Here is a 22,407-nt window from a genome sequence, read left to right as displayed (position 1 = left end):
ACGAGCAAGTGCATTTTTATAATATACCACTGCATTCCACAAAACAAAAATGAAAACGTTCCGACATGACATCTTTTTCTTTTGATGTAGGTACAGGAAAGAAAAAAAAAGATGTTAAATGTGCCCAGTTTCATCCAAATTACATTTTTTAAAAATTATACTTATAAATAGTAAGTCTGATTGTTAAGTACCTGATCTTACAACATGATGTCTGTTTTGGTGGCCTTTTACTAGGTGAAAACATCTCTGAACGAATACAGGGAGCGCCTATAGTGCTGCACAAGCCGGCATGTTTGAAAATATAAGTGAGATTAAATAAAAATGCTACCAACAATAAAGAACGGCAGCAAGTATGCAGCAGCTCATAGATTTGCTTGCTTTGTTTTGAGTGTACTAGGTAACGGCTGCGCGGGGAAGAGGAAACAAAGACTAACCTAAGTGGCTTCACCTTTTTGACATCATCCCGTCTCCTGTTTTCTTCCCCCCCTCCGCAGCGTCGACACTGCTCTCCCTAGGTGACGTACTTCCGGGGGCTTGGCGAAGATGACAGTCACGAGCTGCCTGGAAGCTGCATCTATCTTTGCCAGTACTCAGTAGACTAATTGATGCAGGGAGAAGCGCTGTGCGGTTTTGCTGCGGGCGCTTTCTTACTTTCTCACCGCGGCTTTCGGGCACGGCAGCATCAGGTTGGATGCAGTCGGAATCGGAGGAGGAGTCAGACACTAGCCCGATGCTGGGGAGCTCCGTGGAACGGCGGGAGTTGCTGCTCCCTACCAAAGGTGAGCTTTTCAGATGTAGTTTGTCCCCGGCGCTTCGGTGGGAAGGGGGTGCCTGACTGATCTCTCTGCAGTCTTTCCTTTGTTTGCAGGGTGCGCCGGGCACCGTGAGAGATTAATGGAGATCCTGTGCTGTGTTTTGTTTTTTTTTGTACATAGTCTGTAGGGAGGTGCTGCAAAGTTTTTCTTTTGCATTTCTTGTGTGTGGGCAGTAAATCGCACAGATCAGCACCTCCTAGTTCAAAATCTCTAATTTGCTAATTCGCCGGTGAGACCAGAGTTTCTTTCTCTTATTGTATGTTTGTAGGGCTTTAATCTTACAGATTTAGAAGGAATAATAAAATTCAGGGAATAAAGCATTCAGAAGTGTTTCTGTTGTTGCTCCAGTTCCTTGTTCTCATTCTTCGCTGCATACAGCTGGTTACTAATGAAAACAACAGCTGACAAGAGACTCGAGTTCCGCTCGAGACAAACTTCACACTAAAAATACAGTATGCTAGCTTCCTGCCTTGAATATCACCACCACCTCTCACGGATTAGAAACTATGACTTAATAGATCAATGTCGTTCCTTCTTTTACTAGATTTGTCTCGCTCTGTCTTTTTTTTTTTTTTACTGTGCTGTTGGACACATGGAACCCTACAATAATTATAAATATTAATGCCTTGTGGTCTAGTTGAGTCTTGGAGCAGTGGGAGATAGGTCTGTGAACTTGAGCAAGTCACTATGGAGTGTCATCTCCTATATAATAATTTGTCTATCTGTGTGGCTAGCTGGCTGGGGTCGTAACAGTACGCAAATCAGCTTACGTCAGTTCGTCTCCAGCCTTCCCTTCACTCTGTGTCCCGCCCTCGCGGAAAGGTGAAATGATGTCAGAGGAGGGCGGAACACTGAGAGGGATGGAAAGGGAAGGCTGGAGGCGCCGCTGCGACCTGAGGTAAAATGAAAGTTTTGAAGGGCAAGGCGGCAGGAAGGAAAAGAGGGCTGTTGTGGGAGACGAGGGCAGGCAGGTGAGGGCTGGGGTTGAACTCGACCTTGGGTGCTTAAAAGGGGGGCAGGTGGGGGCTGGGGTGAGTCACTGGACATGGATGGGAAGGGAGGGGCAGAGGAGAATTGCTGGACATGGAGGGGAGGGGGCAGAGGAGAATTGCTGGACTTGGAGGGGAGGGCAGGGAGAGAGGAGAAATCGCTTAGACGATAGCCTTCCTAGGGCCCGTTTCATTTTTCGCGAAACGGGCTTTTTTTGCTTGTAAGTATATAACATGCTGTACTAAGACCGACCAAAAGTCTATCAAGCTCAATATCCTGTTTCCCAGTAATGGCCAATCCAGGTCACAGCTACCCTGCAACTCGAAAAGAATTAATAGATTTCATACTGCTAATCCTAGGAATAAACAATGGATTCCCCCAAATCCACCTTAATAATAGTAGGAACTTGTCAAACCTTTTTACACCCTTCTACCCAAACTGCTTTTTTTCACATTCTCTAGCAGTGAATCCCAGAACTTAATTACACATCGAGTAAAGAAATATTTTATTGGATTTGCTCTAAATGTACTACTTAGTAATTCATTGCATACCCCCTAGTCTTGGTACTTATAAAGAGAGAATAAATAATTGATTCACAACTACTTATTCCAGTCCACGCATGATTTTTATATATCTCTAGAAAATATCCAAAAATAGTTCAAAGAAATTGTTCACCTTAAAGACTAAAGTGTAATGGTAACACAGTTCTTTAATGAATGAGCCTTGACAAAAAGACCCGACACGGGCCGTGTTTCGGTGACTAGCACCTGCGTCAGGGGTCACAGTGATGACGTGGAAAACTTGGGGAATAACTCAAATATATTCCTCTACAATATATTATTCCTTACCCCAAGCCTCATGTAGTAAAAGCTACAAAGCACCAAGGCACTTTCACTTTCTATATCAAAATGGATATTTTCTAGAGATATATAAAAATACAGAAGGTACATTATAAATTTTTATAACAAATCTAAATAACTTATAGATTTTGAAGGTTTTCAAACACTTAGCTTTTCTCAAATGCATCCAGAACGGCTAGGGGAAGAATGTGTCCACCAACATTTTTCGCCCTAAAGGCACATCCCCAATACATAAGTACATAAGTAGTGCCATACTGGGAAAGACCAAAGGTCCATCTAGCCCAGCATCCTGTCACCGACAGTGGCCAATCCAGGTCAAGGGCACCTGGCACGCTCCCTAAACGTAAAAACATTCCAGACAAGTTATACCTAAAAATGCGGAATTTTTCCAAGTCCATTTAAAAACAAAAACAAACAAAACAGAATGATCTAATAGCCCCTAATTTGTAAAAAAAAAGTTAAGAATTGCACAAAACATAATGGGTAGATCTTAACCAGTAACTGTCGAACACGCCATCATACCCCAGCTTTTCTCTGGAATAAGATGGCGGCAGCGTTCAAAACTAAGATTAAACACTTCCTGAAACTAATGCTCTACCAATCACAAGCCTGAACTAGAGAAGAGACACCCATTCAGTCTCTGCATTCAAATCCTTAGGGGTAACGATATGTAAATTATGTATCCGTTTTTGTTCTTTAAAATTCAACCAGTGTTGTAGATTGAGAAGCATTTTGGAAAATTACATACTACTTTGTTTAGAAAATCTGTCCAAAGAAATACTTTGTTGCATTTTTCCAGCTTTCAACTATACAGTTTGAAATATGATTTACCCATTAGTCAATTTTTGCAAGTTTGAGCGTTCTTTACTTTTAGATGATTTTTTAAAAACGTGCTGAAGAATTGAAAATTCGCTTTCTACAGCAGGGGCGTAGCCAGACGTCATGGTGGGAGGAGGCCAGAGCCTGAAGTGGGGGGGGGGGGCACATTTTGGTCTGCTGCCCACCTCGCCACCCCACTGCTCCCCTCCCTGCCACCCTGCTACTCCCCACCCACTGCTGCAGCAAATACCTTGGCTGGTGGGGGTCCCCAACCCCCACCAGCTGAAGCCTTCTCCGTCTCCAGCACCTGCACATGAGGGGGGAAGAGAGAGCAGGGCAGGCAATGCGGTGGCGCCAGAGACCGGCGCTTAACAAGGCTTCAGCTGGTGGGGGCTGGGGACTCCTGCCAGCAAAACCAGGGTCCCAGAGGAATTGGGGGGGGGCCCAGGCCCCCGTGGCCCCACGTAGCTGTGCCACTGTTTTACAGAGAGCCTACCCTTATAAAGCAGTAAGAGCAGTTTATTTGAGAGCAGAATTTGTTCAGTGTTCATTTTTTTCTTCAAGACTATACATGTGAAGGAAAAGAAGCTTTAAACGTGTATTTTCTTTTTCTACTGATGTAGCTGTTTTTGGAGGAGTGGCCTAGTGGTTAGGGTGGTGGACTTTGGTCCTGAGGAACTGAGTTCAATTCCCACTTCAGGTACAAGCAGCTCCTTGTGACTCTGGGCAAGTCACTTAACCCTCCATTGCCCCATGTAAGCCGCATTGAGCCTGCCATGAGTGGGAAAGCGCGGGGTACAAATGTAACAAAAATAAAATAAATTATGAGAACTCGTTGGAAATTTTGTTATAACTTTTTCCTAGTTTTCAGGATTTTCCATCAGTAGCATTTACCTGAGCTAAGACCATTGGGGGGGGGGGGGGGAGTTTGTATGTAGGTTTTCATAACTTCTGTGGAAATTTCCAATGGTGTACACGTTCCCTCATGGGAAGTGATTGGGTTGATCCTTAGTCTCAGAAGGTGTTTTGTTCTTCTTTGGAGGAGTAGCCTAGTGATTAGTGCAGCGGACTTTGATCCTGGGGAACTGGGTTTGATTCCCACTGCAGGTCCTTGTGACTGTGGGCAAGTCACTTAACCCTCCATTGCACCAGGTACAAAATAAGTACCTGTATATATGTAAACCGCTTTGAATGTAGTTGCAAAATACCACAGAAAGGCGGTATATCAAGTCCCATTTCCCTTCCCTTTTGAAACAAATTGTAACAGCAAAAATGTTATTTTGTGTCCTTGTAACCTGGTTTATGTTACTACTACTACTACTTATCATTTCTAAAGTGCTACTAGACGTCCGCAGCGCTGTACACTTGAACATGAAGAGACAGTCCCTGCTCGACAGAGCTTACAATCTAATTAGGACAGACAAACGGGACAAACAAGAGATAAGGGAATATTAAAGTGAGGATGATAAAATAAGGGTTCTGAACAAGTGTGAATAAGGGTTAGGAGTTAAAAGCAGCATCAAAAAGGTGGGCTTTTAGCTTAGATTTGAAGACGGCCAGAGATGGAGCTTGATGTACTGGCTTAGGAAGTATATTCCAGGCATATGGTGCAGCAAGATAAAAGGAACGGAGTCTGGAGTTAGCAGTGGAGGAGAAGGGTGCAGATAAGAGAGATTTACCCAGTGAATGGAGTTCCCAGGGAGGAATGTAGGGAGAGATGAGAGTGGAGAGGTACTGAGGAGCTGCAGAGTGAATGCACTTATAGGTCAATAAGAGGAGTTTGAACTGTATGCGGAAACGGATAGGAAGCCAGTGAAGTGACTTGATGAGAGGGCTAATATGAGCATAACGACACTGGCGGAATATTAGTCATGCAGCAGAATTTTGAACAGATTGAAGAGGAGAGAGATGGCTAAGTGTGAGACCTGTGAGAAGCAAGTTGCAATAGTCTAAGCGAGAGTGTGGATGAGGGTTCTGGTAGTGTGCTCAGAAAGAAAAGTGCGAATTTTGGTGATATTATACATAATGAAACGACAGGTTTTAGCAGTCTGCTGAATAAGTGCAGAGAAGGAGAGGGAGGAGTCGAAGATGACCCCAAGGTTACGAGCTGATGAGACAGGAACGATGACAGTGTTATCCACAGAAATAGAGAATGGGGGAGGAGGAGAGGTTGGTTTAGGGCGAAAGATAAGAAGCTCAGTCTTGGTCATGTTTAGTTTCAGATGGCGCTGAGACATCCAGGCAGCAATGTCAGACAGGCAGGCTGATACTTTGGCCTGGATTTCAGCTGAGATTTCTGGTGTGGAGAGGTATATCTGGGAGTCATCAGCGTAAAGATGATACTGAAAACCATGGGATGAGATCAGAGTACCAAGGGAAGAAGTATAAATGGAGAAAAGAAGAGGTCCCAGGACAGATCCCTGAGATACATCAACTGACAGTGGGATAGAAGTAGAGGAGGATCCACTAGAGTATACACTAAAGGTACGCTGGGAGAGATAAGTAGAAAACCAGGAAAGAACAGAGCCCTAAAATCCAAGTGAGGATCGCGTATCAAGGAGTAGGCTGTGATCAACAGTGTCAAAAGCAGCAGATAGATTGAGAAGGATGAGGATAGAATAGAGACCTTTGGATCTGGCCAGGAGGAGGGAGATGGGGCGATAGTTGGAAGGACAGGTAGGGTCCAATGAAGTTTTTTTTTTTAAGGAGTGGTGTGACTACAGCATGTTTGAAGGCATCAGGAACAGTCGCAGTGGAAAGTGAAAGATTGAGGATATGACAGATAAAAAGGATGACACTAGGAGAGATAGTATTAAGTAGATGGGTGGGAATAGGATCAGAGGAACACGTAGTTAGTTTTGAGGAGGAAAGAAGATGTGTATGGATTTTGTTCAGAGGCATCCAGTGTGATTGTGTGACAGTCCCAGGCTCTAAGCAAGCTGTCACGGACTCAGGAACAACGTGAGCGCTTGGGCTGCTGTCGACGAACGGCAGCAGCAGGCAAAACCCTCCAACCAGGACTGGACTAAACAAGCAGAAACAGAGCAGACTAGAAGTGCAATAAGCACACAGGCAGAAACAAACTAGAAGTGCACAGAGCACACAGGCTGGTAAGAAACAAACTAGAAGTGCACAGAGCACACAGGCTGGTAAGACACAAACCAGGACTGGACTAGAGCAGACTAGAAGTGCAATGAACACACAGGCAGAAACAGACCAGAAGTGCACAGAGCACACAGGCTGTACTAAGACACAAACCAGGACTGGACTAGGCAGGGAACACAAGGACAGAACTAAGTAAAGCAAGAAGAGAAAACACTCAAACGGGGCCGCAAGGCTGACCTGGAACCTACGCACACAGAGCCGTCTCATTCGGGCCGCAAGGCCAAATGGGAACCCAAACACAACAGCAGAAGGAAGAAGAAACTAGGCAGAGCTCAAGGCTGGGCCACATGGAGGCATATTTTCAAAGCACTTTGGGAGGCTAAGTTCCATAGGTTTCTATGGAACTTTGGGAGGCTAAGTGCTTTGAAAATGAGCCTGATAACCACACAAACAAACAACAGAATAAACAGGCCAACCAAGACAGAAGTGCTAACCCTTGCACACAGACAAACAGAAGAACTAAAGCAGAAATGCCACACAGGCACACAAACTAGGAAACAGGACAGAAATGCTAAACAAGCACACCGACAAACCTGGAGATTTTTGGCTTTGCAAAGGCCCTGAATGAATGTCTTCACCTTTCTTATATGAGGGCCTTCACTGATGATGTTACAACTACAGGAAAGAGACTTGAAACACACAACAGCAAAGTGAGGCTTTGGAACACACAGGAAGTGGAAGCACTACAGGAAAGAGGCTTGAACCACACTGAACACCAGAGTGAGGCTTGGAACAGGAAGTGGCAGCAGAGGGAACAATGCAAAGAAAAGAACAGACTGGAGCCACCTCTGAAGCTGACCACCGGAAGACAAGGTGAGACTGAAAAGTGGAGTCACAACCACAGTTGTGACAGATTGAACGGATAGGAAGGGCTTTAGGATGTGAATGACTTCCCCCCCCCCCCCACCCCTTCCATCATTCCCTTCCACTTTCCTCTGCTTTCTGATTTCCTGCTATCCTACTCTCCCTCTGTCTCCTTCTCCTTTTCACCTATCCCTCTGCCCCTCTTGACACGCCCAGCATCATGTGCATCCAAGGGGAACCACTCTTCCCTTCCCCATTTATTCACACTCGCATTCTTATTCTCTCTCTCTTGCTCATTCCTTCTACCTTACGCTCCTTTATACACTTCCTCTTGGAGTGGAGGAGTAGTGGAATGGCTAGATCAGTGGGCTCAGAACCAGGAGAGCCTGGTTCAAATCCCACTACAGCTGTTTGTGATCTTGGGTAAGTCACTTAACCCTCCATTACCACAGCTACAAACTTATATTGTAAACCCTGCAGAGACAGATAAATACCTTCTGTACCTGAATGTACACCACTTCAAAATCCTTTGGGCTTGCAGATAGAATATAAAAAATTTAATAAATACAAGTATCAGAAGACTATTTTAATAAAGCAAAATAAGTGTATATAATTTAATATGCAGTTATTTGTATATTTATGCAACAATGACCCTCTGTCAGTTGGCTTCAACATTACAGGGGACCTCCTACTCCCCTTCCTTGGTTCCTGCATTTACGGTATGTATTTCCTTTCCAGTGCAGCACTGAAATAAGTTTGATGCATGGGTTCTAGGCCTTCAATTTTGTAAATGTTTTTTTTAATGTTTAGGATGGCATCTTAATAGAAAATCTTTTAATGCAGCAGAACTTGTGAAGCAGAAGGAACATTTTGATATTTACCCTTGGGCAATGTTTTCTAAGAAATAGAATGGAAAAATCTATTATGTTTTGGCCTGACACATAGCAGCCCTGGTCTGGTCCAAAAGATTTACATTGGTAGCAGTACTGTTTACTTATAATCAGGCTCCAGCCAACAGACATATTTGACTAAAGTAATGACTGTGGTACAAGGTCCACAAGGGTCTTTACTACTGTAATGGGAATCTGGTTTCACGGCGTTTCTTTGCCTCACTCTTCCTGCTACAGTATTCTTCTCTGGAAAGTAACGTGGGAAATGGGGTGAGGGGGAGAGGAGGTTGTTTATTGTTTTTGTTTTAGCTGATTTGCTGCTCAAGCTATTAAGCTTTTACTAAACAACTTACACTTCTCTCTTTTTCTCTATTAAGTCTAGTCTGTGTAATGGCTTCTTTCTTTTTTTTTTTTACCTCTGTTATCTTTTGAGAGATTGTTTGGGGTTTGTGTGTGTGTGCATATGTTTTTGATTTAATGATTTTTTTTACATAAGTATTGCCACACTGGGTCAGACCAAAGGTCCATCAAGCCCAGCATCCTGTTTCTAACAGTGGCCAATCCAGGTCACAAATACCTGGCAAGATCCTGAAAAAGTTAAGTACATTTTACACTGCTTATCCCAGTAATAATCAGTGGATTTTCCCCAAGTCAATTTAATAATGGTCTGTGGACTTTTCCTTTAGGAAGCCATCCAGACCTTTTTTTTTTTTAAACCCCGCTAAGCTAACCACTTTTACCACATTCTCTGGCTACGAATTCCAGAGTTTAATTACATATTAAGTGAAGAAATATTTTCTCCGATTCGTATTAAATTTACTACTTTGTAGCTTCATCGCGTGCCCCCTAGCCCTAGTACTTTTGGAAAGAGTAAACAAATGATTCACATCTACCCGTTCCACTCCACTCATTATTTTATAGACCTCTATCATATCTCTCCTCAACCGTCTTTTTTCCAAGCTGAAGAACCCTGGACGTTTCAGCCTTTCCTCATAGGGAAGTTGTCCCATGCCCTTTATCATTTTCATCGCCCTTCTCTGTACCTTTTCTAACTCCACTGTTTCCATTTAGTGTACATAACTCTAACTTGGAAGATACCACTACCATATTATGTAATGTAGTTTGTTTATCCTAACTTTCCAAACAAGGCTCAGGGTAAATTGCATACTAAAATATTATTTATAAACTACTCAAAGATTCTTAAACATCTCAAGGGGCTCATTTTCAAAGCACTTAGACTTACAAAGTTCCATAGACTTTCTAACTCTAAATGCTTTGAAAATACACCTCATAATATCATTGTTTTGATCCAGGTAAATGCATTGAGTAGAGAATTGTTCTTCCCTCTTTGATCCAGGATGCCCTTTATCTTATCTTCTCCCTTTTTCTCCTCTTGAGAAAACCCCTTTCACCCTTCCCAGTGTTGATTGCTAAGATCCCTTTGTTCCATAAACAAGGACCAAAATAAATGGGTTTTTTTAAGCTTTATTTTTATAATGTAAATTACATTTATAATATGTAAATAAATACAAATATACCTCAGAATTTCTGAGACCTTCATGTAGAATTCACCCTTGAGCTTTCATAGCAAACTTGCTACCATTAGGTCGACCTGGACTGTAGTTGGAAGGGGCTCTGTCTTAAACCTTTCAAGATGTGATGTAATATTTCTGATGCCTTTGAAGCTCAAACCTGCAGCCTCGTATGACAGTTGAATGATGCGATTTTTTTTTAAACGAACCTCACTTTATCATTCCATACACAACCACTACAGTCATATCTTGTAAAAACCAATTGAATTAAATTTAAGGCAGTACCTGCTGGGAAAATATGTACAAATCTTAGACGTGACTCTGTTTGAATTAAATTAGCACCACCCAACACTAAAATGGGTGACCTTCCTTTTCTAATAACTTAATATTCAACTCCAGCTTCTACTATAGCATTGTGGTGCCTTAAATGCCAATGAATCAAATATCAGCTCTACTTCACAATAGAGAAAAACATTCGGTTCCAGTTTGCCACACTCATGATTAGGTTATGGGGGCAGTTCCATAACTGGATGCCTGGTAAGAGCCTATCCCATAAAAGAATGTGGGTACCTACTTCCCCTTGTTTATTATTAGTGTAACCATCAAAATGTGTGCCTATCATAGAGCTGTCATAAGTGTGTGCCCCTAGGTGCCAGAGATATACGCATAACATAGTCTTCTATAAGTTACATGCATAAGTGTGAGGCCTGCCCATGCTCCACCCAGACTCTACCCCTGTGTACGCCTACCTGTCAAATATGAGCTGTGTAAGATATGCACGTTTTTATAGAATAACACTTAAGCAGAATTTTGGCATGTACACCTATGTATGCTGTTGTTCTAATGAAACATTTGTGCTCTTAATGTATAACTCATAGAATTGCCCTGAATATATATATTTATATTTGCATGTATATAGTCAGCATGATTTCTTACTCACCAATGACATTTATATTTGTTAATAATAATACAAACCAGGGTATAATATGACAAGTGAGAGGATTGACCCAAAAGTCTACTGGAATATGGTGCTATATAGAGATATAAATATATTTTGTTGGGAAATTCACAGAGTCTAAACTCACCCAAGCGAGACTACACGAAGTATACACAAAGTGTTTTACGTCTCTAAGGGTGGACAAGCTTCTCAATCATAGAACTTCACCTTGAGTCTTTTTTTTAATTTTTATGTACTTGCAAATGCACACCCGTGCTATAATTTAAATTCAAATGACATAAATATGCACCCTCCTCAAAACTTAAACAACTAGTGGGTCAATGCTATCACTTGCTCCAACGACCTCATGCACACGATAATAATATATATAACACCATATTCCAGTAGACCTTTGGGTCAGTCCTCTCACTTCTCATATTATACCCTGGTTTGTATTATTATTGTTGAGATTTTTACCAGAGGTACTCTGGGAACTTTTTGAATTTATATTGGTTAAGCATTAGAAATTATTTTCAGTATTATAAATTCTTTTTTGCATATATCTATCTTTGTGCTTTCTTCAGTAAAGCTTTGTAATGACTGCTTAACGTCGAAGTAGTTTTATTCTCCGTTTCATCTTGTAAATGATATGCGATTTAAGTGTGTTCTGTACTGTATTTCAGCTTGAGTTGCAGTTACTTTCAGTCTATATATTTTGCCTCTATTTCAGTGCCGAAATGCTGCTCAGCTCGCTACAACCTGGCCGCGCTGGCATTGTTCGGGTTCCTCATGCTGTATGCCCTGAGAGTGAATCTCAGTGTGGCGTTGGTGGACATGGTGAAGAGCAATTCAAGCATGTCGGAGAATGCAAATGACAGCGTGTGCCCAGCACACTCAACAACCCCGATGATACCTCATAATACAACGGTACTGGTGGAGTGTCTTGTGCTAGCTGAAACACTGTTAGGAGCAGCATTTGGTTCTCTCTTTTATATACAGTGGTGGAAATAAGTATTTGATCCCTTGCTGATTTTGTAAGTTTGCCCACTGACAAAGACATGAGCAGCCCATAATTGAAGGGTAGGTTATTGGTAACAGTGAGAGATAGCACATCACAAATTAAATCCGGAAAATCACATTGTGGAAAGTATATGAATTTATTTGCATTCTGCAGAGGGAAATAAGTATTTGATCCCCCACCAACCAGTAAGAGATCTGGCCCCTACAGACCAGGTAGATGCTCCAAATCAACTCGTTACCTGCATGACAGACAGCTGTCGGCAATGGTCACCTGTATGAAAGCCACCTGTCCACAGACTCAGTGAATCAGTCAGACTCTAACCTCTACAAAATGGCCAAGAGCAAGGAGCTGTCTAAGGATGTCAGGGACAAGATCATACACCTGCACAAGGCTGGAATGGGCTACAAAACCATCAGTAAGACGCTGGGCGAGAAGGAGACAACTGTTGGTGCCATAGTAAGAAAATGGAAGAAGTACAAAATAACTGTCAATCGACAAAGATCTGGGGCTCCACGCAAAATCTCACCTCGTGGGGTATCCTTGATCATGAGGAAGGTTAGAAATCAGCCTACAACTACAAGGGGGGGGAACTTGTCAATGATCTCAAGGCAGCTGGGACCACTGTCACCACGAAAACCATTGGTAACACATTACGACATAACGGATTGCAATCCTGCAGTGCCCGCAAGGTCCCCCTGCTCCGGAAGGCACATGTGACGGCCCGTCTGAAGTTTGCCAGTGAACACCTGGATGATGCCGAGAGTGATTGGGAGAAGGTGCTGTGGTCAGATGAGACAAAAATTGAGCTCTTTGGCATGAACTCAACTCGCCGTGTTTGGAGGAAGAGAAATGCTGCCTATGACCCAAAGAACACCGTCCCCACTGTCAAGCATGGAGGTGGAAATGTTATGTTTTGGGGGTGTTTCTCTGCTAAGGGCACAGGACTACTTCACCGCATCAATGGGAGAATGGATGGGGCCATGTACCGTACAATTCTGAGTGACAACCTCCTTCCCTCCGCCAGGGCCTTAAAAATGGGTCGTGGCTGGGTCTTCCAGCACGACAATGACCCAAAACATACAGCCAAGGCAACAAAGGAGTGGCTCAGGAAGAAGCACATTAGGGTCATGGAGTGGCCTAGCCAGTCACCAGACCTTAATCCCATTGAAAACTTATGGAGGGAGCTGAAGCTGCGAGTTGCCAAGCGACAGCCCAGAACTCTTAATGATTTAGAGATGATCTGCAAAGAGGAGTGGACCAAAATTCCTCCTGACATGTGTGCAAACCTCATCATCAACTACAGAAGACGTCTGACCGCTGTGCTTGCCAACAAGGGTTTTGCCACCAAGTATTAGGTCTTGTTTGCCAGAGGGATTAAATACTTATTTCCCTCTGCAGAATGCAAATAAATTCATATACTTTCCACAATGTGATTTTCCGGATTTAATTTGTGATGTGCTATCTCTCACTGTTACCAATAACCTACCCTTCAATTATGGGCTGCTCATGTCTTTGTCAGTGGGCAAACTTACAAAATCAGCAAGGGATCAAATACTTATTTCCACCACTGTAGCTAAGGGGGTCTTTTACAAAGGTGCAGTAGTGTTTTTAACACATGCTCAACGTTTGAGATGCCCATAGGAATACATGGGCATCTCTGGCATTTAGTGCGCGCTAAAAACTCTACTGTGCCTTTGTAAAAGGCCCACTAAATGAATTTCCTCTAGAATCCCATTTGGATTTGTTCCATGAGCATCTTCCCCACTCCTCCCCACGATTCTGTTGGATTTGGCATGACTGCATGGAAGAGCTGTGGCATGGGGCTCATTCTGTAGATTTCGGGGTCCCACATTTTTCTGTAGCTTTGTCTTTTAACTGTTGATTATTTTTCTCACTATTCTGGTGTCATCTGTGAGAGAGGTTTCTCTTTTCCTTTTTCCCCTTTAGAATCATTCTTGTCATATAGGATCCTACAGAATGGGCATTGTATTTGCTGGTAGTATGTTTTTTGTTCCTACAAAAAGTTAGCTTCTCCTGTATAGTAAGAAATAAACTCAGCATCAAGAAGAAACATGTGATTGTGGCAGGTAAATTGGATAATACTTCAAGCGTAAAAAAAAGTAGGGTTCTCCAAGGACAAGCAGCTAGTTATATTCTCACATCTGGATGACATCATCTGATGGAACCCGGTGTGGGCGCTGATTAGTGAGATGAATGTAGAAGTTTCTAGCAGTGTTCCACCACGCACGCGTGAATGTGGCTCCCTCAGTCTTCATTTTTCCGAGGAGCAGGGAGGACACGTCTTTGGGTTCTCCTCACAGTGTGGTTTTATTTTCTCTCATATTGCAGTGCCTTCCTGTGTGGGTTTTTTTCTCCCTTTTGTAATTGTTTTCTCAATAATCTTTATTTTATTGTTTCCTTTTAGTTGTTTTAGTATTTTCGGCTTTTCAAGTTTACTCTCTTTTTCGTGTGTTGCTAGGCTCGCTTAGGCTGGAGTACCAACCTCTGTTTGAATGCTGCCCCTTTTTACAGTTCATAATTGAAGAGTTTAATTTGGCTGCAATTCTTTTTTTGATGTCAAAGAAGACCCCCAGTGGCTTCAAAAGGCAATTCTTTTTTTGATGTCAAAGAAGACCCCCAGTGACTTCAAAAGGTGTGCCCAATGTAATCGGGTGATTTTCATGACAGACTTTCGCTCTTGGTTTATCAGGTGCCTTGGGCCTGACCATGAGCCTAACTCTTGTTCTCTCTGTTTGCAAATGCAGTCGAGGACACAGAGGGTTCAGTAGGGGCAGCAGGAGATACTTTTGATTCCTTGAAGGCCAATCCATCAACATCGGCACTGGAAGCATTGACCGCGATGGCTGCTTAGGGTGCACTGACATCAAGGAGATGAAAGAAGGCCCTGGGACCGGTCAGCGTCAGACCCAACACTAAGGGCACATACGGGTTCAGCATTGGTCCTCTTCGACACTTGGTGCCGGAAATACATTGCTGGTACCCAAGAAGCACTGGCACTGGGAGGAGCGCCCCCCCCTCGTTTGGTAGAGGTGCCTGTGCACAAGTCTCCAAGCAGCTAGGTTCCCACTTCTGGTTCATTACCAACTCCTTAGGCTGCCTCTGTCCTGACTCCCCTGCCTTTACCGATGCCTCCCTTCAATGAGTAGTACCAAGCCATGCTCATGGAGGAGCTGACACAGATACTGCAGTTGCACACTGCTTGGCATTGAGAACTCCAGATAAGCCCCAGCTTCTTCCTGAGGCTCCTACGATGCCTGTGGAGAGGTCCTCGGTGCCAGTGCCCCAAAGGGTGTCGTACCGCTCTCAATGTTAGGGGAGGAAGCTTCCCCAGAGTCTGAGGGTAGGACTATACTTCGGTTCCCTTCGGGACGTGGATGTGGTTCCACTGATCCAAGACAGGCACAGATTCACTCAGTCCAGTCTGAGTACGGTGAGGAGTTTTATAGGGTCCCTCTCCACCTCAAGAGAAACATAAATCTCCACCTGAGGGTCTCTTCTTTAACTAATTTTGTCAAGGAAATAGCTTCAGCTATCCCATTTAAGTTGCAGACGGAGGAGGAATCCAGGGCAGAGATGTTTTCTTTTCTGGCCTATGAGTTGTCTCCTAAGGAAGGGGTCACAGTACCATTGCACCCTATCCTTAAAGAAGCACTGATGAAGATTTGGGAGTCTCCCCTCTCTCCGCTACGGCTTTGTCTTCCCTGATCGCCCCTTTTACTTGGTCATCTAGCGGTCCAACCGATACTTTTGCCAGCTTCCTGCTTTTAATATACCTAAAAAAATTGTTACTATGTGTTTTTGCCTCCAACGCAATCTTTTTTTCGACGTTCCTCTTAGCCTTCCTTATCAGCGCTTTGCACTTGACTTGACATTCCTTATGCTGTTTCTTATTATTTTCAGTCGGTTTCTTCTTCCATTTTCTGAAGGATTTTCTTTTAGCTCTAATAGCTACCTTCACCTCACTTTTTAGCCACTCCGGCTGTTGTTTGGTCTTCCGTCCTCATTTTTTAATACGTGGAATATATTTGGCCTAGGCTTCCAGGATGGTGTTTTTGAACAGCATCCACGCCTGATGTAAATTTTTGACCCTCGCAGTCGCTCCTCTAAGTTTTTTTTTTTCACCGTTCTTGTCATTTTATCATAGTCCTTTTCTAAAGTTAAACGCTAACGTATTTGATTTCCTATGTATACTTCAAATCTAATATCAAATCCGATCATATTATGATCATTGTTATCAAGCGGCCCCAGCACCATTACCTCCCGCACCAGATCATGCGCTCCACTAAGGACTAGGTCTAGAATTTTTCCTTCTCTCATCGGCTCCTGTACCAGCTGCTCCATAAAGCTGTCCTTGACTTCATCAACGTATTTTACCTCCCTAGCGTGTCCCGATGTTACATTTACCCAGTCAATATTGGGGTAATTGAAATCACCCATTATTATTGTGTTTCCCAGTTTGTTTGCATCCCTAATTTCCTTTAACATTTCTGCATCCGTCTGTTCATCCTGGCCAGGCGGACGGTAATACACTCCTATCATTATCCTTTTCCCCTTTACACATGGAATTTCAATCCACAGTGATTCCAAGAAGTCTTTTGTTTCCTGCAGAATTATCCACAGTGATTCCAAGAAGTCTTTTGTTTCCTGCAGAATTTTAAACTTGTCTAGCTGTTGTTTTAAGTTTTGGAGGGTTTTTTTTTACCATTCTTTTAGAAGTTTTTTTTTTTTTTTTAGAGGGAGTTTGTGATTGAACTCTTACCTGCAACATGAAGTGAAATTCAGCATTTTAGCACAGCTGCACTTTACTATTTAGAAAGGAGGAGACGCTTTTTATCCTGCTGCTGTGAACATTGTGTGCTTCCACATTTGTCTTTTGACACGGCTCTCTTATTTGATTTCTTACATTGATGACCCCTTTTTTTTTTTTTTTTTACTGTTCTTAAGCAGAGGTGTTTTCATTGCTACATTTACTAACTGTTAGATATGTGTCCCTTCTAATGTTAGAACTTTCAAAATTGCCTTTGAGTTTTATTTAGATATCATTTGGATTGCCTTAGCAGTAAGGGCTCACACGTTACCCGTGCGATAACCGTCCAGTTCGTGCCAACTGCTGATTACTGCCGGGAACGCCCCCGCAGTAGAAAATAGAAAATTATTTTCTAATGCATGTTTTGAGCGTGCGCCAAACTCGGAATTACTGCCAGGCGCACGGCTAGCTGGGCCATAATGCTGATTTGATGCGTGCTGGACGCACGTAGGCCCTTACACACCTTTGAGCCCCACAATCTCTTAAACTTTTGAATCCGAGCACTCAGAGCAGAAAAACGCTTAGAAATAAACAAAATGCACATGTTAGCATGTCCAATTAATTTTATATTGAAAAAAAAAAAAAGAATTAAAACAGGAAAAAAAGGTAAAAATAGTCATATTAAATTACTTCTGAAGGTAACGCTATATTTAATCTGAAGCTTTTGGATGGCAGGGCACTTCTCTTCTGCGCTATTGGTAAATACAAAAATGGTGATGGAATTCAAAATGCCATGAGATGAACACAGATGATCTCTAATTAGAAAATGGATGGTATAAAAAAACCTTAAACTTAAATGGCTGCATGTGTGTGGATATGTCAAGTGATACTTAGATGGCGACTCCAGTTGTGATGAGCTAAGGCCAGTTCCAGGCGGACGTGTACGGTCTCAGTCCCCAATATGGCAATCCATTTTAGGATGGGCTGGAAAGGACTTCAACAGCAGCTTCAGTGACTGGAACCTGAAGACACTGCTGGGCAGGCTTTTACCGTCTGTGTCCCACAAAGGACATTCTGGAGTCAGCTGTAACAGCAACTCCAGTAGATGTAAGGACAGGGCCAGGCAGACTACTATGGTCTATGACCCAGAAACGCCAAAGAAAGACCATGATCAAGTATTTCACATCGCCTTCATTGTTGATTAAATCATAATTGATAAGGAGTGTGACAGTTGGGTAGATTGGATGGGCCGTTCAGGTCTTTATCTGCCGTCACTTACTAAGTTACTATTAAAAAAGCAGGCAGCTGTTTCATTAGGCTTCAGTAGGCTACAGACTATAAGAAACAGTGATGCAGAAGAGTAAATATAGTAAAGAAAGACAACAGATATTTCACAACTCAGGAGGCTGCTAAGAGAACATGCAGTTCCATTATGCTAACAAAGCCATTAATCCCACAGTCAGCTTTAACCCTTGATGGCATTACTTATGTTGAAAGAGTGAAGTATAGCCACATTTCCCCACAGTTTTCATCATCAGGGATGGTAGATAACTAAGAGGGGCATAATTGAAAGGGACGCTCAAGTTTTTCGGAGGACGTCCCCGTGAAGGGGTGGGGAAACCCATATTATTGAAACAAGATGGACTTCCATCTTTCGTTTTGATAATACGGTCGATGATGCCCAAATCTGGAAATTTAGGTCGACATTAGAGATGGTCGTCCTTAGACTTGGTTGTTTCTGATTTTCGGTGATAATGGAAACTGAGGACGTCCATCTCAGGAATGACCAAATCCAAGCCCTTTGGTCATGGGAGGAGCCAGCATTCGTAGTGCACTGGTCCCCCTGACATGTCAGGACACCAACTGGGCACCCTAGGGGGCACTGCAGTGGACTTCAGAAATTGCTCCCAGGTGCATACAGTAGCTCCCTTACCGTGTGTGCTGAGCCCCCCACCAAAACCCACTATCCACAACTGTACACCACTACCATAGCCCTTATGGGTGAAAGGGGGCACCTAGATGTGTGTACAGTGGGTTTGTGGTGGGTTTTGGAGGGTTCACATTTACCACCAAAAGTGTAACAGGTGGGGGGGGGGGGGAGAGATGGGCCTGGGTCCGCCTGTCTGAAGTGCACTGCACCCACTAAAACTGCTCCAGGGACCTGCATACTGCTGCGATGGACCTGAGTATGACATCTGAGACTGGCATAGAGGCTGGCACAAAATATTTTTAAAGATGTTTTTTTGAGGGTGGGAGGGGGTTAGTGACCACTGGGGGAGTAAGGGATTCCCTTCGGTGGTCATCTGGTCAGTTTGGGCACCTTTTCGTGGCTTGGTCATAACAAAAAAAAAGGACCAAGTAAAGTCGTTCAAGTGTTCGTCAGGGACGCCCTTCTTTTTTTGATTATGGGTTGAGGATGCCCATGTGTTAGGCACTCCAAGTCCCACTTTCGCTACGCCTCCAACACGCCCCCGAGAACTTTGGTCATCCCCACGAAGGAAAGCAGTTGGGGACGCCCAAAATCAGCCTTCGATTATGCCGATTTGGGCGACCCTGGGAGAAGGACGCCCATCTTGCGATTTGTGTCGAAAGATGGGCGTCCTTCTCTTTCGAAATAAGCCTGTAAATGTCTTAAATTATATTTGGCTGTTTCAGTAACAGTGTTAGCAGTAAAAATTGTTTGCTGTTTTTCAGATGACTTTTTAATTTGGATAAATCTGATTCATTTTATTTATAAAATGTATAGCACTGTGAGACCCCTGACAAAAAGGGAGGAATGCCAAAACTGTTTATTTACAGGAATTCCCAGACTTGTTTCTTCACAGGACCCGAGTCGTAGAGAGGGTAAACCTCTGTGGTTCAGGAACACAGTTATTAGTATTTATTCTCATGTACGCTCGAGCCTGTTTCTTTAGAACCCGAGGCAAAGAGTGGGAGAAAACCCCAGCGGTTTCTGGCAAACAGCAGTAAGCCAGCCTCTGGCCGCAGGTTGAAGCATAGTCCACGGCTGCAGGATTGCCATGTCCCAAACGCAGCCTTTCAGTTCTGGCCTACGTGTCAGGTCTTGCTCCAGCCAGACTTCCAGCAACCTTGTAAAGTTTAATCAGCAACAATGGCTTACCTCAGCCCAGTCACAGCATTTATATGTATTCAGTGGGGGCATAAGCTGGATCTTTTCCTCTTCCTCCCCTAGGCCTCTCTCGCCTCTGCTTCCCCTTCCCTTTAAACTCTCTGTTTCAACTCTGCTGCGCCTGGCTCACTTCCTCCCCCAACAAGACCTGTGCTTTTATCATGGCCCTGGTTAGTTATAGAGGGATCTTTCTTAAGGGTGAGTGGCAGTGTTTCACAAACCCATTTACAACTAAGCAGCTCACAATAAAACATATATAAAATCCAAAATATAATTTAACACATAAATACAGAAATGCTTACAGTCATATATCACATCAACAAAGTGTTTACATATTAATGATAATATACTATAAAAATAAATCTTCATTAATATCTCAGGCTGCTTTCTGTCACTGCTGTTTTCATTGCCCCTGCTCTTTCTTTGCCTTGGTTAGTGCAGTGGGGTTGGGGGGGGGGGGGGGGAGAGTTTTGCTTTTTTTTTCTGTTTGTGTTCTCCTGTTTGTAATCTGAGCATACTGTGTACTCTGTTTTACAATCAGTTTTTCCTCGTGTTTGTTTTACAGGGGAAACAATATCCTTGGGATGCAGACACTCAGGGCTGGATCCTGGGTTCCTTCTTCTATGGCTACATCGTTACTCAAATTCCTGGGGGTTTTCTTGCCAGTAGAATTGGTGGGAAGCTGCTGCTGGGGTTTGGAGTCCTTGGCACAGCTGTCTTCACTCTGCTCACCCCGCTGGCTGCAGATCTAGGGGTTGGATACCTCCTAGCAGTCAGGGCATTGGAAGGCTTGGGAGAGGTAAGATCTTCCTGGTTTGTAAAGGTGGATCTTCAGCCAATGTACACTTCTGTGCTCAGATGTTTGCTTAGCTGAATGTTTTCATAGGCATAAACACTTAAGGGAAGCAAACAGAAGGTGAAATTGGAGCAGTAGACCTGGAAGATCTGTGCAAGGTGTTTGGCCCAAATGTGCATCAGGTGGCAATCTCCAGCTTCCTGAAAAATGCCTGCTATGGCATTGTGACGTGCACACAACTTCACATCCTGTTTTTACTCTTTGTGTGTCATCTATCAGAGGAAATGTACACATTCACGGCTTCTTAACCTGAGGTCGTCTAGGTTTGCTGTGAATTGGGACATCTGTACACTGATGGGCTGATGCCCAGGACCCAACACTGGCGCTAGAGGCAATTAGCGCCGGAATAGCGTTGCTGTTAGGCTGCGCAGAATGTTCATGGCCACAAACAGCATTAAAATGCCATTCTTATTCAAATGTGGTCCTTAGCTATTCCCTCCCAATGTTCAGAAACAGCGCACAAACCAAGCCCTGCCCTTACCACTGAAAACTTGGAGCAGGCATTAGGGTGTCTGAAGAGTGACAGTGTACCTGTAGTTTAAAAATAAGATGTTGTAGGACAAGTGGGAAGCGACAATAGATTATATATATTTTTTTTGTAATTCCCAGACAGGATGATTTTTCACACCTCTGTATTTGTCCAGAAGTTAGCCCAAAAACTCCATCTTTTTAAACATTTAATCTCTGTCACCGCCTCCAGCCTCTGGCTCTGACTGAGCATGCACATAAGAGCTGTTCTTACCACATAGCCCTTGTGCACATGCAGCAGGCACGTTCTTCCCACTTAACTTCCTAATGCTCACTGCTAACAGCACATATTTCCTTAGCGTCCCTCCGGACCGGACCAGGATTGGACTGTTGGGTTGTGCCCGCCTACCAACAGGTGGAGACTGAGAAAAACTCTGACTCTAGAGAGCCAATAGGAGCCCTGGCCATGTGACCTTAGCCTCAGTATTTTCTCAGTCTCTCAGCAGGTAGGAAGTGAGCCCATTAGTCTCTCTCTCTCTCTCTCTCTCTCTTTTTCTCTATAAGATATTACAGATATATTTATAATACTTCTTCTGTGCCTGGAATCATAATTAGAGGCTTGACAGGGTTTCTTTTCTTTCTTTGACAGCCTCTGGAGTGTTAAACTCGGGTGTCTCGAGTCCACCCCCCTTCCTCCCCATCTCCCTGGCTTAGCAGGGAAGGGCCGTCCCTTTCTCTGGAAAGGTGTACCGTCTTTGGGAGAGGCAGCCACTTTTAATAGGCAGCTGTTTTTAAAGAATTAAATCAAGTAAAGAAAATTAAAAGAATTAATTCAAATGAAAGGAATTTAAAGGAAGTAGTTTTTGCTTTCCCCAGGCTTATAACGAGCAGGTAGCTCTTCTGTCTTATTCTGTTTGAAGAGTCTTTATTTTCTTTTCTTGCGGGGCTATTTAAAAAAAAAAAAAAGTGAAAAGTCAGCATCTGTGACTTTAATCGGCGGTTTTTTGTTATCTTCATTATTTTTCCTCTGCTATCCGGCGTTGTTAGCGGCGGTAGTTGTAAAAAAAAAAAAAGAGGCGCGAACTGTTAAGCGCGTGCTCGCTCTTGGACGGGTCTGTATAGCTTGGGAGCTGTATTGACGGTTCCTGTTCGGGCCAGAGGCTAAACCATGTTTTGTGCGGCCTCGGAGGCTATCTGTTTTTCGGCGGCACGGATTTCCTGCTTCTTCGTCGGTCCAGTCAGTGGTTTTCTCCCCCGAACTTTATTCTTCTCATTTTGGCGCGCTTGGCCGCCATTGTTTTGCATGCAGCTGCAATTTCCCTTGACGTGGCAGCGTTTTTCTGCTTTTACTG

The 22,407-nt window shown here is 43.5% G+C and overlaps 1 protein-coding gene across 1 annotated transcript in view; it reads left to right on the top strand.

Annotated features, from left to right (window-relative positions):
* The first annotated feature begins 569 nt into the window (after positions 1-569).
* SLC17A5 (solute carrier family 17 member 5) overlaps positions 570-22,407 on the top strand; it is a 71,253-nt gene continuing 49,415 nt past the window's right edge. Inside the window, exons 1-3 of the mRNA XM_030199043.1 lie at positions 570-779; positions 11,543-11,739; positions 20,297-20,530. Of these exons, the coding sequence (XP_030054903.1) occupies positions 692-779; positions 11,543-11,739; positions 20,297-20,530 (519 nt within the window). The 5' untranslated portion in view covers positions 570-691. The remainder of the gene's footprint in view (positions 780-11,542; positions 11,740-20,296; positions 20,531-22,407) is intronic.

Source organism: Microcaecilia unicolor, chromosome 3 (assembly GCF_901765095.1).
Source record: "Microcaecilia unicolor chromosome 3, aMicUni1.1, whole genome shotgun sequence".
Lineage (NCBI taxonomy): Eukaryota > Metazoa > Chordata > Amphibia > Gymnophiona > Siphonopidae > Microcaecilia > Microcaecilia unicolor.
The sequence above is the reverse complement of the archived record's forward strand: the minus strand, read 5'-3'. Positions and strand labels throughout refer to the sequence as shown.